Source organism: Setaria italica, chromosome I (genome assembly GCF_000263155.2).
Source record: "Setaria italica strain Yugu1 chromosome I, Setaria_italica_v2.0, whole genome shotgun sequence".
In the NCBI taxonomy this organism is placed as follows: Eukaryota; Viridiplantae; Streptophyta; class Magnoliopsida; order Poales; family Poaceae; genus Setaria; species Setaria italica.
Window position 1 is genome coordinate 31,310,476 of NC_028450.1, and position 14,605 is coordinate 31,325,080.

Here is a 14,605-nt window from a genome sequence, read left to right on the forward strand (position 1 = left end):
TAAGCTGTGCTCAGTTTCTGCCACGGAGCTTTTCAGTAGCCGTGAAAGACAAGCATTGAACCATGACGCAAATAATTTGTCTCGCACAGCTAGATCTACCAACGGCTAAAGCAAAAAAAAAAAAAAGCTTTGACGGTTTCAAATGCTTCCACGTGGTTGCGTGCACGTGTCTGCGGATCTTATTAGTAAAAGCCAACAATTTGTATAGGCACAAAGCGTCAAAGCCCATGCAACCTGTACTTATTTGAATCAATACATTGAAGTTTGTTAGATTAAGTCGTAATTATGAGATGGACATAAAAATATGAGATGGACATAAAAAAATAATTTCTGCCTCCACCCGTTGTGCACCAGCAGTCCGGCACTATATATATGAATATTATGTCGAAGGTTTCAGTATGTTATCTCTCAAGCGGGCCTGCTCATCAAGTGCTCAACCACCTCTGTTCCAGAAAACACCGCTCCTTTTCTCAGTAGAACTAGCAAGGCATGGCTAACCACCATAAGCGTTGTCCCTTAACCAGTGCCTTCGTCTTTATTCTCTCTTACATTGTTCTGATAGCATCAGTAGAGTCAGCAAGGCCAGGATTGTCTTACAACCAACATTCTCCTACATACCCACAGATGCACGACTTCCAAAATGAACAGCTTTTCCACGCGTATTTCGTCATTCAGAGCTTCAAAAATACCGTCACATGCGATCCTAGGAACATCACGTCAACCTGGACCGGCCCTGACATCTGCGGCAAAAGGAGCTACGTGGGCTTCTATTGCGCGAGAAAGCAGGGACCCGGTAGCAACCTCACGGTGACTTCAGCCATTTTCAATGGCTTTGGCCTGTGTGCGCCAATGCTTCGAGGCTTCCTCGACCAGCTTCCCGATCTTGCTCATTTCCAGGCTACATCTAACAATTTTGGTGGTGATGTCCCCAGCCTTGCCGGCCTGACGGAGGTGTCCAACGTTGATGCCAACGGTAGGCGTAAACAAAATAGAGAGGGATCACAGAGCACTACAAGTATTGAGATAGATAATATCGGAGTAACGGCAAAAACGATGGGTGACCTAGTTCACGCAATCACGCATCCCTTTGAGAATAGTATTTCAGCACACTTACCCAAAAACAACTCAAGCCCTCGAGCCTCCTTTGCGCCGCCTTCCTCATTGAGCCCAAGCACCGAGAGGCTTGGATTTCCAAAGATGAACTACCTCGCCCTCGCCAACAACAAGCTCACGGGTCCAATTCCACCATCAATCGCAGAGGCACAAGATACTCTCCTCGAGGTACTATTCCTGAACAACCAGCTCTCCGGCTGCCTCCCTAACGAGCTGGGCATGCTCCACAAGGCGACCGTCATCGACGCCGGCATGAACCAGCTCACCGGCCCGATCCCTGCATCCTTCTCGTGCCTCAGCAGCGTCGAGCAGCTCAACCTGGGCGGGAACCGCCTCTACGGCCAGGTGCCCGACGCGCTCTGCAAGCTCGCCGGCCCAGCCGGCCGCCTCGCCAACCTCACGCTGTCCGGCAACTACTTCACCTCCGTCGGGCCGGCGTGCGCGGCGCTGATCAAGGACGGGGTGCTGGACGTGAAGAACAACTGCATTCCGGGACTTGCCAACCAGAGGCGCCCGGTGGAGTGCGCGGTGTTCCACAGCCATCCGAAGACGTGCCCGGCGGCGAGCGCTCAGGTGGCGTGCCCCGACGCAGCTGCCGCGCGCGCGGTGGCGCCGCCGGGGGAGAGGAAGGTCAGGGACTACTCTAGCTACGTGACGTACGCTACTCTACATGAGTGACGCGCCACGTCGGCATGCAGTAGGAGACAAGAGCTCGGTGTGGAGCTTTGGCTGTTTGTTCCTTGTATTCTTGTGTAGTACCGTGTGTTGGTGTTCTTGTGGTTGTTGTCTATTTGCTCTGCACGTGTTGCTGTAACATTTAGATCCACCTTTGTATCCATTATCAATTTATTATGTGAAAAATTATTGTTGGTGTAGTGAAGTTGTATTTTTTTTTTCAAAACACACAATATAAACAGTACAAACGCACGCACATGCACTTGCTTCTTCGAACACACGCATGCAACATTGCATGCTCCATACTGTGTTGCTTAAATTACGCAAATTTTCATGGGATATGGCAAATTGGTCGACATTATTACTCCATTCACTCTGAAATAACTAATTGCATAAGGCCAGTCTCAATGGAAGATTTTATAGGAGTTTCATAACATTAAATTCTATGCCACATCAACAATTTTACTTACTTGGCAAGGTAGTTATGAAGAGAGAGGAGAAGAGAGTTTCATCAGATGAGAGGGGAGTTTCATCCCTATGAAATCCAACAGTCACAGTTACCAAGTTCTCTGTCTTGGTAACTGTGTCATGAAACTGTGCACTGAGACTGGCCTGGGATGTTTGGATACCTCTGACTAAACTTTAGTCCCTATCACATCGGATGTTTACACACTAATTAGGAATATTAAATATAGTCTAATGATAAAACTAATTGCATAAATGAGGGCTAATTTACGAGAGAATCTATTAAGCCTAATTAGTCCATTACTAGCCCATGTGATGCTACAGTAAACATGTGCTAATTATGAATTAATTAGGTTTAATAGATTCGTCCCGTGAATTAGCCCTCGTTTATGCAATTAGTTTTATCATTAACATATGTTTAATACTTCTAATTAGTGGCCCAACATCCAGCATCCAAACACCCTATCAACTCTGTTCCCTACGATGTTCCCTACGAGATCCGGGGTCTTGAACAATCTGAAGTTGAGCTTAGCAAAGATAATGCTTAGCATCGTCAAACACTCAACAAATATACCGCGCACATTATTTTCTAATGGAGAGGCTATACAACCAGTACATTTATTTTAGGAACATTCGATGTCTTCCGCTATTCATTGTGTTTTCATGTCTATGTGACTATGTCCGACGCCGGGGGCCCGGGGTGAACGATGATTGAACAAACCACAGGCTCCGTCCCAACCTCGTGATCGCGTGCCGGCCTTCGCGACAAATATATTGTCCTGGAACCGCCGTGATCCCGGGGCTCCCTCTATCGGCGAGGCTCCTTACACCGCGCCAGGCCAGCTCCCGGGGCCGGACGGCACGCGACTTGTTGCCAAACCTCTCGCTGTCACGCCCGCGCGCTCAACCCTGGCCGGCCGAGCTGCACCGTTGGAGTGTTTGGACGCGACGAGCATGCAACTGTGCAACATCCCGGGCTACACTACAGACGTGCCCCCGGCCCGCAAGCTCGAGCACCGACGCCGACATGCCATGCATGCGTCGTTGTCGCATGCGTCACGGACATGGTGTTGCCAAGGTAGGTAGGGGTAGGGCTCGGCCGCGCTCCAGCTACGTACGTGACGACATATGCCGCTCTGCATACGCGCGCCGCGGCAAACGGCCGGGCCGAACACCTCGGTCGTATGTGCTTGTTGTGTTCATGCGAATGTAGATCTAGTGTCGTTAGGTTGGTAGGTGCAGGCATGTGAGCTTATTGTGACCCTGGTTGTTGTGTTCCGCGGGGTTGATCGATCTCGCCGGCATCAACCATGTGGTGATGATGTCCTTGTAGAGTGCTGCCATGCTGCGTGCTGTGACAATTTGTTGTACTAGAAACAACTTGTCTTTAACTTCTAGAGAAACATTATTCGGAGTTAAGAAGATATTGCTCCGCAATGCATAACCTTTTGTCTGGTTGGTGTGCGTGTGTATGTGAGTATGAAATAATAAGGTCCTGATTATGTTTTAGAAAAAGGTCCTGATTATTGGAAGAACCCTAGCTAGCTAAAAGGTTTAAGAAGCTGGATGGAACTGTGGGTGATCTGGAGATGTTTGAGTGGTATCTTATTCCCACTTTAGACTAAAACGAAAAAAAAAATTGTGAAAGAACTATATGAGAATTTCTTGACTTTCCATATATACAAAGAGTTTAAGGCCCTCTTTGAAAAAAAGAAAAATCATAAGAACTTTGAAGGATCCCATTCCTATAAACAAATGTTTAGGTAGCCTTTTGGAACGAAGCACCCTGTTAAATTCCTTAGGATTTCTACCTAATACATGAATCTATAGGAATTTGGAGAAAAACTAACATGAAGTTGGACCTCATGAAAATTTTTACTTTGTGCCTATCTCTCTCTTCAAAATCTGATGTTTATTTCCTGCGTTGTATCCACATGCTCCTTTAAACATTTTCTTGTACTTTCTCTTTTTTTTAAACACACATTACAAAGAAGATGCTCAAGCGCGCACGCACCACTATGAATACATATATGCAATCCTACCCCTATGAGCACTACGAGAGACTGAGCCGGTAGATCTCGACTCGAGATTCACAAAGCCACTATACACCTCGTTGTCGATGAATACATCATCTACCGCTGAAAGAATATCGTTGATTAAATTCTAAAATAAATCGAAAAAATACAAGCACCGTACACAGAAGCAAGCACAAGTCTCGCTATCAACGAGCATGTCACCTACTATAGAAAGAATAATGCCAGTTAAATTTTATATCCGGATGGATAAGATTAGAAACTAAAGATCCTGCATGATTCAAAAGTTAGAGATCCACCCAAAAAAACATAATACTTTGTGTGCAGATACATTTATCTCCAAGAAGTGCTTGTAGTACTATTTATTTTCAAGCCTTCCAAACTAGTATGTCGTAATAGATAATACTTTGAAATTCCAGCGAAGATCGACAGAATTATTAGTGCCCATGTCTCCGGGCCACCGATCTTCACGGGTTCTGTTGTGTAGCTGATCCCGAAACAAAGCCAAGCCAAGATGGTGGGAGATGTTCAATAATGAACCTTGAACATGTCACAGTTGGTCGGCAGTGTGGCTACTAAGCTGGTTACACTACGCCATAAACGATTTATGCTGGCACAAGCAAATTAGCGTGTTGGCAGGCGTGAATGGTACCCGCCAGCACAAAGCTTCGTCGGGCCGGCGGGAGAGCGCCCGCCAGCATAGATCGCCCCATCTATGCTGGCGGGCCACACCGGTAGCACAAATGCCACTGTGCTGGCGGTCGACCTAAGCCCACCGCCAGACGGGGTGATCTGTGCTGGTGGTTCGCTTATGTCGCCCGCCAGCGTAGAGCCCGCCATAAATGCTCTTGTTCATCTTCTTTCCCAGGCAACCTTCCATTTGGAGCTTGTCCGAGAGGAGCTCGGGAAAAGCTCCAAAAACACCAAATCTAAAGAGGAAGGTTTTGCTCTTGATTTTCTTGGAGTAGGTGGCTATAGAAGGTGAGTTTGTGCCATTCCAACCTTCTTTTTAAATTTCTATCCATCATATCTAGCTTAATTAGCTTGTCATCTAGATTTAAATCTAGAACTAGGAGAGAGAGAGAGGAGGGAACAGAAAAAAACTAGACATGGATTATTTTTGTGAATAAAATTCTATGATCTTATTATAAGCATTACAATGCTATGTTTGTCACTTTAATGTAAAAACCATAGAATTAAGTTTGATTATATTTTTCCTTCTTATTAATTATTGCATCCATAGTTTAAATTAATGAAGTTGATTATCTTAATATTTAATTGAGTTTGATTTTTCCCTTCTTCTTATTAATTATTACGTTAGCGTAATATAGAATTGGTTTTTATTATATTTTCCCTATTTATTAATTATTACATCCATAGTTTCAATTATTACATCCATAGTTTCAATTAATGAATTTGATTGAATTAATATATAATTGAGTTTGATTTTTTTATTCTTCATATGAATTATTACATCATAGGTTTAACTGCTTGGGAAAAGCTCCAAAAACATCAAATCTCAGGGGGAAGGTTTTGCTCGTGATTTCTCTGGAGGAGGTGGCTACATAAGGTAAGTTTGTACCATTCCAACCTTCCTTTTCAACTTCTATCCATCATTTCTAGCTTCATTAGCTTTGGGGTAATATAGATTTGTTTAATTGAGTTTCATTTAGGATAATATAGAATTGTTTTTTATTAAATTTCTTGCTACTTATTAGTTAATACATCCATAATCCAATTTAGCTTATGGAATAGCTCATTAAATTAGTTAATATAACATAAAAATCTTGTTATAGGTTCTTAAAGATGGATCAAAGAACATGGATGTATCGCATACAGAGACATTCGCCTACTTTTATGTAAGAGATAGCGAAGTTTGTGGAGGTTGTGAAGAAGCACGCTCGCATTTGCAAAACAAAGCAAATACATTGTTGATGTTTTGACTGTAGCAACAAAATTGTATGGGAGGATACTAATGTCATCAAGAGGCATTTGATAAAGTGAGGTTTTGTGGATGGCTACGTAATTTGGTCCCACCATGGTGAGGCAGGAGGTACTTCCAACAACATAGACATCAATACTGAAGTGGGTGGTGATGATGCAAACGACAATGATCATGTTATGATGGATGATGATTACGACCGTGGAGATCAAAATGGTGATCAAACAGATGTGCGTGTGGAACCACAGGTGGACGAGGAAAGTGATGTTGATATGGAGGACATGTTGCGCCACCTTGAACCGGAAGTGTTGCTAGGGAGTGCTAAAGGGTTAGAGAATTTTGAGACGCTCAAGAAGGCAGCAAATGACTGTATGTTTATGGGATGTGGGAAGGAGTGGACAGTGCTATGTTTCGTCCTTCATCTTCTAATCATGAAGGCTAAATTCAGCTGGTCAGACAATAGTTTCAATGATCTGCTTACTCTGCTGGGCAATTTTCTCCCAAAGTCGAACTTTGTGCCAAAAAACACATACGAAGCAAAGAAGATTATCAATCCATTGAAGATGCATGTGCAAAGAATACACGTGTGCAGGAACCACTGCATGTTGAACCGCGGTGAGTACGCGCTATTGGAAAAGTGTCCAAATTGCAATGCTAGCCGTTACAAAAGTAATGTCGATTTCTGTGAGGACCGTGCCGGTTCCTCCATCAGGAATAAGAGGAAGAAGGCTGAAAAGAAAAGTGCCGATGCTCAAGTGGAGGACGAATCCTGTATAGGTACTGACACGACGACTCAGCGTAGAGTTCCTGCCTTGGTGATGTGGTACTTGTCAGTGGTGGACCATCTGAAGTGTTTGTTCTCAAACCCAAAGACCGCTGGAATGATGACTTGGCATGTTGATTGCCCAGTAAAGGATGACGGAAAGCTTCGACATCCTTCCGATGCTCGCCAGTGGAGGACCTTCGATGCTAATCATCTCTGAGCCATCTAATATTATTGATAAGCTACATTAAAGTAAATTTAGAATTTATTCATGTGTAGTAACAAAATCAATTAAAAGAAGGAAAGAATATTACTATGTTGTGAACTGTTCCTCTGGTTTGATTGCCAAATGGAATGTCAATGGGCCCATGAAATTCCAGTCCTCGAACACTAGGGGGAGTGTCATCGAGCCTGAAATGTCCACGGCCGCCACCACCACGACCCACACCACCACGACAGCCACCACTTGCCATACTTAGCCCAAACTATCCACATCAAATTTATAAAATGCTCAGAATAAAAGATTATCCAAAATAATAAAAGAAATTTACAATTGTTAGTTTAGATCTCATGAACATTGTTATAACTAATTGTAACATATTTATTATCACTTTGCAATTGCATGGAGTAAAAATCATATAAATGTGGAGTAATTTCATATAGGATACAAATAGTATAAATGTGGAGTAATTGCATGGAGTAAAAATCATATAAAATCATACAGATGTGTATAATTTCATATAGGATACAAATAGTCAAATAAACAACTTTATTATGGATAACCATATATATGCATGTATAATTTCAATGAAATAAGCATTTGCGATCTATTGAACAAAATGGAAATAAATTGAAACAAAATGAAACATTTGTGATCATCTATTGAACAAAATGAAATATTTGTGATCTATTGAATAAAATGGAGTAAAAAACCATTTCTAATATTGTTGAACAAAATGGAAACAAATTGAAAGTGCTTTCAACCGGCGGGGAGGAGAGAACAGCGGCGAAGCCTCGGCGGCAGACGGGGCGCGCGAGGACGACAGCAGTACAATGTGGGAGCGGCGGACAGGGAGCGGCGGCGCTCAGGGAAGAGGTGGCGGACAGGGATGTTGACGGCGGCGCGAGGGGCCGGGGGCGCTGCAGAATCCAGTAACCTGCCGGCGTCAGTTGGAAGAAGAACATACCGCCGAGAGTTAGAAAAATTGATCCCACAACAGTATTTAGAGTGGAGGACTTAGGGCTGGTGGGCCGTGTTACTGCCCGCCAGCACAGTGCCTCATGGGCCGTTCCGGACTTTCGGCCCACTTGAGGTAGGCGCGCGGTGTGCGGTCACCTGCGTTGCGTTTTAGTCCCACCTCGCTTTCACGGGGGGACAAAGACTTGCTTAAATACTTGGTCGCCGCTGCCTCTCGGACTCACTTACATTATCCTCCATCCCTACTGCTAGAAACCCCCCCCTTAGCTACATTGTAGTAGTAACTGTCGGGGATACATCCCTAATACCCGCAAGGAAGGAAGAAGTCAGACTCCTACTAGGATTCCCCTGTAATCCTACTAGGACTCATATCGTGTAATCCTACTAGGACTGCTCCTTGTAATCCGACTAGTACTCTGCCCCCTGGAGTATATAAAGGAGGGCAGGGGTACCTAGCTCGGCAGGTCACACCTCAACACCCAAGCGCAGGGCGCAATATACAAACACCCCTAAATAGGACGTAGGGTATTACGCTACTCTAGCGGCCCGAACCTGTCTAAATTCGTGTCTTGTGTCCTCGCTTTTACCTTCAAGTTCCAGGTCCGGCGATCCCCCGCTACACATTCTGCTACCTCGGGTACCCTTTAGTAGACGGCCGGTATAAATCACCGACATTGGCGCCCACCGTGGGGCAGATCGTCGAGATCATCGGGCGAGCTTGAAGGACCTCATCTTCAAGCTGGCGTTCGCTTTCAAAGCTTGTGCAACCTTCGTCTTCGACTCCTTACTTTGCATCACTGACGGCACTGGGTCCTTCCAATGCTGAATCATCGACAACCAGGAGAAGAAGCGCCTCGACGGGAACTCTCTTCCATAAGAAGCAGAAAATCTCGCCAAGAAAATTGACAAATTAAACCTCAAATCAAGGTTCGACTGCAAACTCGTACTCCGACGGTGACTTTGGGTTTGACCGTGATTCGAACTCGAACTCCGACGGTGACTACGGGTCCGACCGCGACTTGAACTCGAAGTCCGACGGCGACTCCAGGTCCGACTACAACTCGGAGTCCGACGACGACTCCGGGTCCGACTACAACTCGGAGTCCGATGGCGACTTCGGGTCTGGCTACGACTCCGAGTCCGACGACGACTCCGAGTTCGACCGCAACGCGGAGTCCAACGGTGACTCCAGCTTCAACTCCGACTCGAAGTCCGACAGCGACTCCGAGTTCGACTACAACTCAAAAGTCCGACTACATCGCAAGGCCGCCGACGACTACGGGCGGCTCGCCGATGATTTCTTTGACTATGTCGTGGGCACGCCGACGACCCCGTCGACTACGGGCAGCTCGTCGACAACTTCAACTACATTGCGAGCTCGCCGACGACTACGGGCGGTATTGGGGATGTATCCCCGACAGTAACGCTGGTTGATAACGTCTCTACATTATTACGTAGAGATGCTTTTTGTGATGATTTTGAGAACGAGTCTAAGTGAAGCGATATTTGATACGCTTTCAATGTTAAGAGATATATAAAGATGTCTTTTAATATGCTATTAAAATCATCTCAAAATAATACGGAATTAGACACGCTTTTAACCATCAGTAGCCTCTACACACATCATAAATCATTTCAAACAATCGTCTATAGCCAACTAGATATGCTTTTTGATATGATACTAAAAACATATCAAATTGATACAAAGTTAGACATGCTTTCAACCATGAGTAGCATCTAGACAAGTCATAAATGGTATTAAATAATTGTTCATAGGCACCTAAACATAATTTTTGATACGATACTGAAAAAATTTCAAAATGACACAAAATTAGACATATTTTCAAATAACGCCATCTCTACTGGCAAAATGGAACCACCAGTCAGTGGGTCCAACCGCCAACTTGAGTTAGTGGGTCTCATGCGGCACAAGTTTTATCGGCCGATTTTTGCCCTTAGTTTCTAGGCTGAAAGCACGCACGGTCCAAGAAAATAAAGCGTTGAGTCCTCTCGGCACACAGCAGCTGGACTCCTTTAGTCCCTCGCACTCATCATGCATGACTCACCTCACGGTCGACGCTGGTTGGCCAAGCTGCTGCATGCGTCGCTTGGCCTAGACCCGTGGTTAAAAGCGAGTTGGGCCATGTTTAAAATAAATTTTTCGTCGATCGGAATTAAAACAGTTGACATTATATAGTAGAAATAAAAAAGGTTATGTGTTTTAAAATTAAATAAAATATTAAAAATACACCATATAGTAGCGCACGAACATTCTACTCTTCTCTTATTATACGGTGATACCATAATAGTCGCACCAAAGGGTAATGGATAATACTTTTTAGTTATCCACCTACCTAACATTACTATTGCAATGGTATGGCTGCTCGTTTGGAACATTGATGTCATGATTCGATTCCGTGGTGTAGTGTTTTATTGCTTTTTTTATTTTTAATTCATTATCTTTTTTAATTTCAAGACACGACTAATGTTCATATTTTTTCAGCCGGCAATATGAATTCCAATGTATGGTTTCATCCTGCAATGGCTAGAAATATTATAGGCGATAGCATAATATAAACGTTATATGGTAGTTGGAAGTCATATTTTCACCTTAAAGAGAAAAACATCTGCGCAAAAAGGCACACTTGCATTGTGGTCGATCCGCCATTCGGATGAGCACATCCACGTCACTTGTTGACTTGTATCAATGACGATCATTCATGTTGCACCATTGATCATGTATGTTTTTTGTCCTCTAATTCCTAATGAGTGTGTCACATGAAAGACCATTGCTAACATCGAGTCCAAACATATCATGTTACATGCACTACTATATCTTTCTCATCCTATATGTGAATGAGTGTGTCACTCGAAAGGCATTATTAATATCGAGTCCAAACTATAGCACATCTTACTGGCTCTGTCAATGCATATCTGCTTCCAAATAAGTGTGCCACTTGGAAGGTCATTATTAACGTTGCGCCCAAATTATAGCATGGGTGGAACTACGAAGAAGCGGATATAATACAGTTGAGTATGAATTGGTGTAGAATTACTTTTGATATTTTAATTGGAATACTAGACAAATCCGACAAAATGATTTATTTCCATATTTGGAAATAAAATGAAAATATGTAAGTGCATAGATATCCAATAATGTATCTATCAATAAATACTTAAAAATATAGAACATTACAACAAATGGAGATTTATCTTATGTTTGCAAATAAAATAAATTGGTAAGTTCATGCAATAACTTATTTATCAGTAAATATTGAAAAACATTAAATAATCCAGCAAAATGGAAATCTTTCATAGAAATAAATGGAAAAATTAGCAGATCAGATGAGATATTTTGTCGCTACTGCAATGTAAAAAATTACTTGCTGCCTAATTTAATACTCAACTTTTTCGGTTGCCGCCAAAGGCCCCGTTTGGCACAGCTCTGGCTCGTGAAAAAACAGCTCTGGCTCTAGCTCGTATGGAAAAGCAGCTTTTTTTAGCTCTGACTTATTTTGTACGAAAACGTTTGGCAAAACAGCTTCTCCTAGTGTAAAGAAGATGTCAAATGTCCAAAATACCCTTACATTTTTTTCTCTCTTTTCTTTTTCTTTTTTCTCTTCATTTTCTTTTTCTTTCCTTATCCCCTCTTTTCTTTTTCTCTCCGCTCTCCTTATCCGATCGGCGCTCCTCTCTAATCAACCAATCCTCTTTCTCTCTCTCGGGGCGGGGATGGGAGAGGCTAGCGGGGCAGAGCTAGAGGCCGGCGAGGCGGCGCACGGAGCTAGCGGTGGGGCAAACCTGGAGGCTGGCGGTGGGGCGGAGCTGGAGGAGGAGCACCGCTAGGAGGCGGAACGCGCAGTCCAACTCCCGGGCGTAGCCACGGCGAACGTAGGGGGAGTCATCACGGAGCACGCTGTCGAGGAAGAGGAGCTGTTGGAACCCACCCAGGCGGCAGAAGAAGGCGGCCAGCGTGACGAAGGATACGACGGCGAGCAGCCAGGGGTAAATAGATGTAATTTCCATGAAAGAGTAGGGGCACATGCGTCTTTTTACCAGTTGTGACGGGATGAGCCGGGGTGAGCTACTTTTTTTTGACTTCTCCGGTGCGATAGAAGATAGAGAGCCCATTCTGCGGGGCTTTTTGCAGCTTCAAAATAATTGTTTGGCAGCTGAAGCCAGTAAGCCAGAGGAGAAGCTGGGCAAGAAGCGGGGCACTAAATGCTCGTGCATCGGAGATTAGCGAAAAATTCGCGCAGATTAACCTCCCCATCACCGCATTACTTCCCCGTCCCCTTGCTTTCCGCCTCCATCTCGCTAGATCCAGGCGTCCTCTGATGAACCCCCGACGCCATCGGAACAAGGCACCGCCACCACAAACATTACGAAGCCATCCTGAAGGCCATCCGTCGGTCAACGTCGCTCTTCCGATCCCTTGCCGCAGAACCGCCACCTCGGAGCCTCGCGATGGCTGTGCCACGGTGATCTTCCGGTGAGCACACATCTACACCTTCCTTTCCTCTTCGTCCACGTGGGGTCGCGATTCACTACTTGCACGTCTGCGAATGGTGCAGTGCGGCCGGCAGTGCGCTGGGCGAGCATGGCTGCCACAGCGCCCGACACCAGCACCTGCTGTGGCGTGGGAGGAACTGCGCCGCTGCCAGGCGAGGCACTGCCTGCAAGGGAACGAGAGTCAGGCCACCAGTGTCAAGGAGCCATGGACGTGGACAAGGATCAACCTCCCACGGTACGGAAGAAGCAAGCAAGTAAGAAGATTTCCTTCCTGTAATTAGGCTCTGTTTTGATTCTGTTTAAGATTTCAGCATTTGGTTATGCATTTGACGATAGTGCTTATGAAAATTGTAGTATGAACTATTTGTTTCGTCCCTAAAAATTGCAATATGAAATTGCTTATGCTCTTATATCCATGATCTATGTCTCAAGTTGTTGTGATTTTGACCTCTCTGATATAAAATATTATGACTAAATATTTCAGAATACCATTAAGTATGAATGCCAAATTGCCAATACTTAAGCATATATTTTTGAAATTTCTTTTGGCACAACGAGTATGTGATTTGATTAGAAATCTGTATTCATTCTTCAGGTCTCGTACTAGTACCAGACACCTACCTGGTTCATGAATGACCCATACATTACTCGAACTTTCAGTGACTCATGTTTCTACTTGCAGATACAAATTCCTTGCACATACACTTCAACCAAGGTTCCATCTTACAGTAGTAGTGCTGATTAAATGTTTTTCAATAGCACTTTCCAGCTTTGTTGAATGATTTCTAGATTATTGTTTACTATAATTTATTTGACATTTGTGAATGCTATTCTTTGTAAGCTTGTTCTGCAGCAACATATTGGTTTTCCCATCAAAAGCTGGACATGAATGCTAATACTATAGTCTGTCTTGCTAGATGAGTTGGCAAAGACACCATGCCTGAAATCATGAAAGGGAAAACGCACAATTTGAATGAACATCATGGAGATCTCTTGTTGGACTTTGGTGCCGAGAACCACAAAAGGTGACATATTTTTACATAACATTTATCCAATTCGAAAAAGCCATGCTAGGCTGAAAAAAAGGAGATGACGAAAAATATTCATCCAATGCTATTTGATATATTCATTATCATGTAATTTAGATTTGTAATGATCCTTAAGTTACTCTGTCGTGCAGGAAGATAAAAAAAAATAGAATTATGGGAGGCTGTTCAGAAGAAAAAGAATGGCAATAATGGTACATTTTCTGATCCTAATCATTTCTGTTTGATCTAAAATTCTGTTTACCGTTCTATGACCTTTCAAAATAGTTACTTCTATAGAATGCGTCTTTTGAGGATTTGAAAAAACGTAACAGAACAACAATGGTAATTTTTAAGCACAAGATTTCAATGAGGTATTCCATGAGATAGTTGCTAAGGAGTTAAAAAGCAACATAATACATTGGGGTTTGTGTTGAAGGTCTTGAAAATGTTCCTAGCGGAAATAAATGAGATGAGCTGATACCCCATTGCAGGTGAAGAAAGCTTCAGATTCAAACCTGCAACAACCTGTTATGTTTCTTTTTAAAGTTGTTTCATATATTTGGTCAACTTGCTCATGTTCATTTAAGTAGTCAAATCATCAAAATCATATTATAGGATATTCACACTTTTCATTTTAGTTATTTCAGTCATTGATTGTGATTTAACTTTTCAGGGGAGATTGAGAAGTGAAGCCGCGAGTGGAAAGACGGCGAAGAACGGGCAATGAGGCAAAGGTTTTAGTTGGCAGCGAATAAATTTAGAAATATTCGTCACTTTATCTATGTTTCTTTACGAAGACAATTTTCTTGTTGATTGTATTTTAAATATTGGACATGTTGGTTCTTAATTGAAGTACTCAATTTATTTTTTAGTGAA

At 43.5% G+C, this 14,605-nt stretch overlaps 1 protein-coding gene and 1 long non-coding RNA gene across 2 annotated transcripts; both read left to right on the forward strand.

The window, feature by feature from the left end:
- The first annotated feature begins 387 nt into the window (after positions 1-387).
- LOC101761399 (uncharacterized protein At4g06744) lies at positions 388-1,993 on the forward strand. Its single transcript, XM_004953052.2, has one exon. The coding sequence runs from the start codon at positions 490-492 to the stop codon at positions 1,789-1,791; it is 1,302 nt and encodes a 433-aa protein (XP_004953109.1). The 5' UTR covers positions 388-489; the 3' UTR covers positions 1,792-1,993.
- Positions 1,994-12,329: 10,336 nt separating this feature from the next.
- LOC101761792 lies at positions 12,330-14,605 on the forward strand. The gene is made up of 5 exons (XR_214527.3): positions 12,330-12,681; positions 12,764-12,955; positions 13,619-13,726; positions 13,882-13,941; positions 14,403-14,605. It is a non-coding gene; the product is annotated as an uncharacterized LOC101761792 (long non-coding RNA).

What these genes read in the sequence shown, in the direction of transcription:
- LOC101761399 (XM_004953052.2), top strand. Translation starts at nt 490, where the DNA reads ATGGCTAACCACCATAAGCGTTGTCCCTTAACCAGTGCCTTCGTCTTT.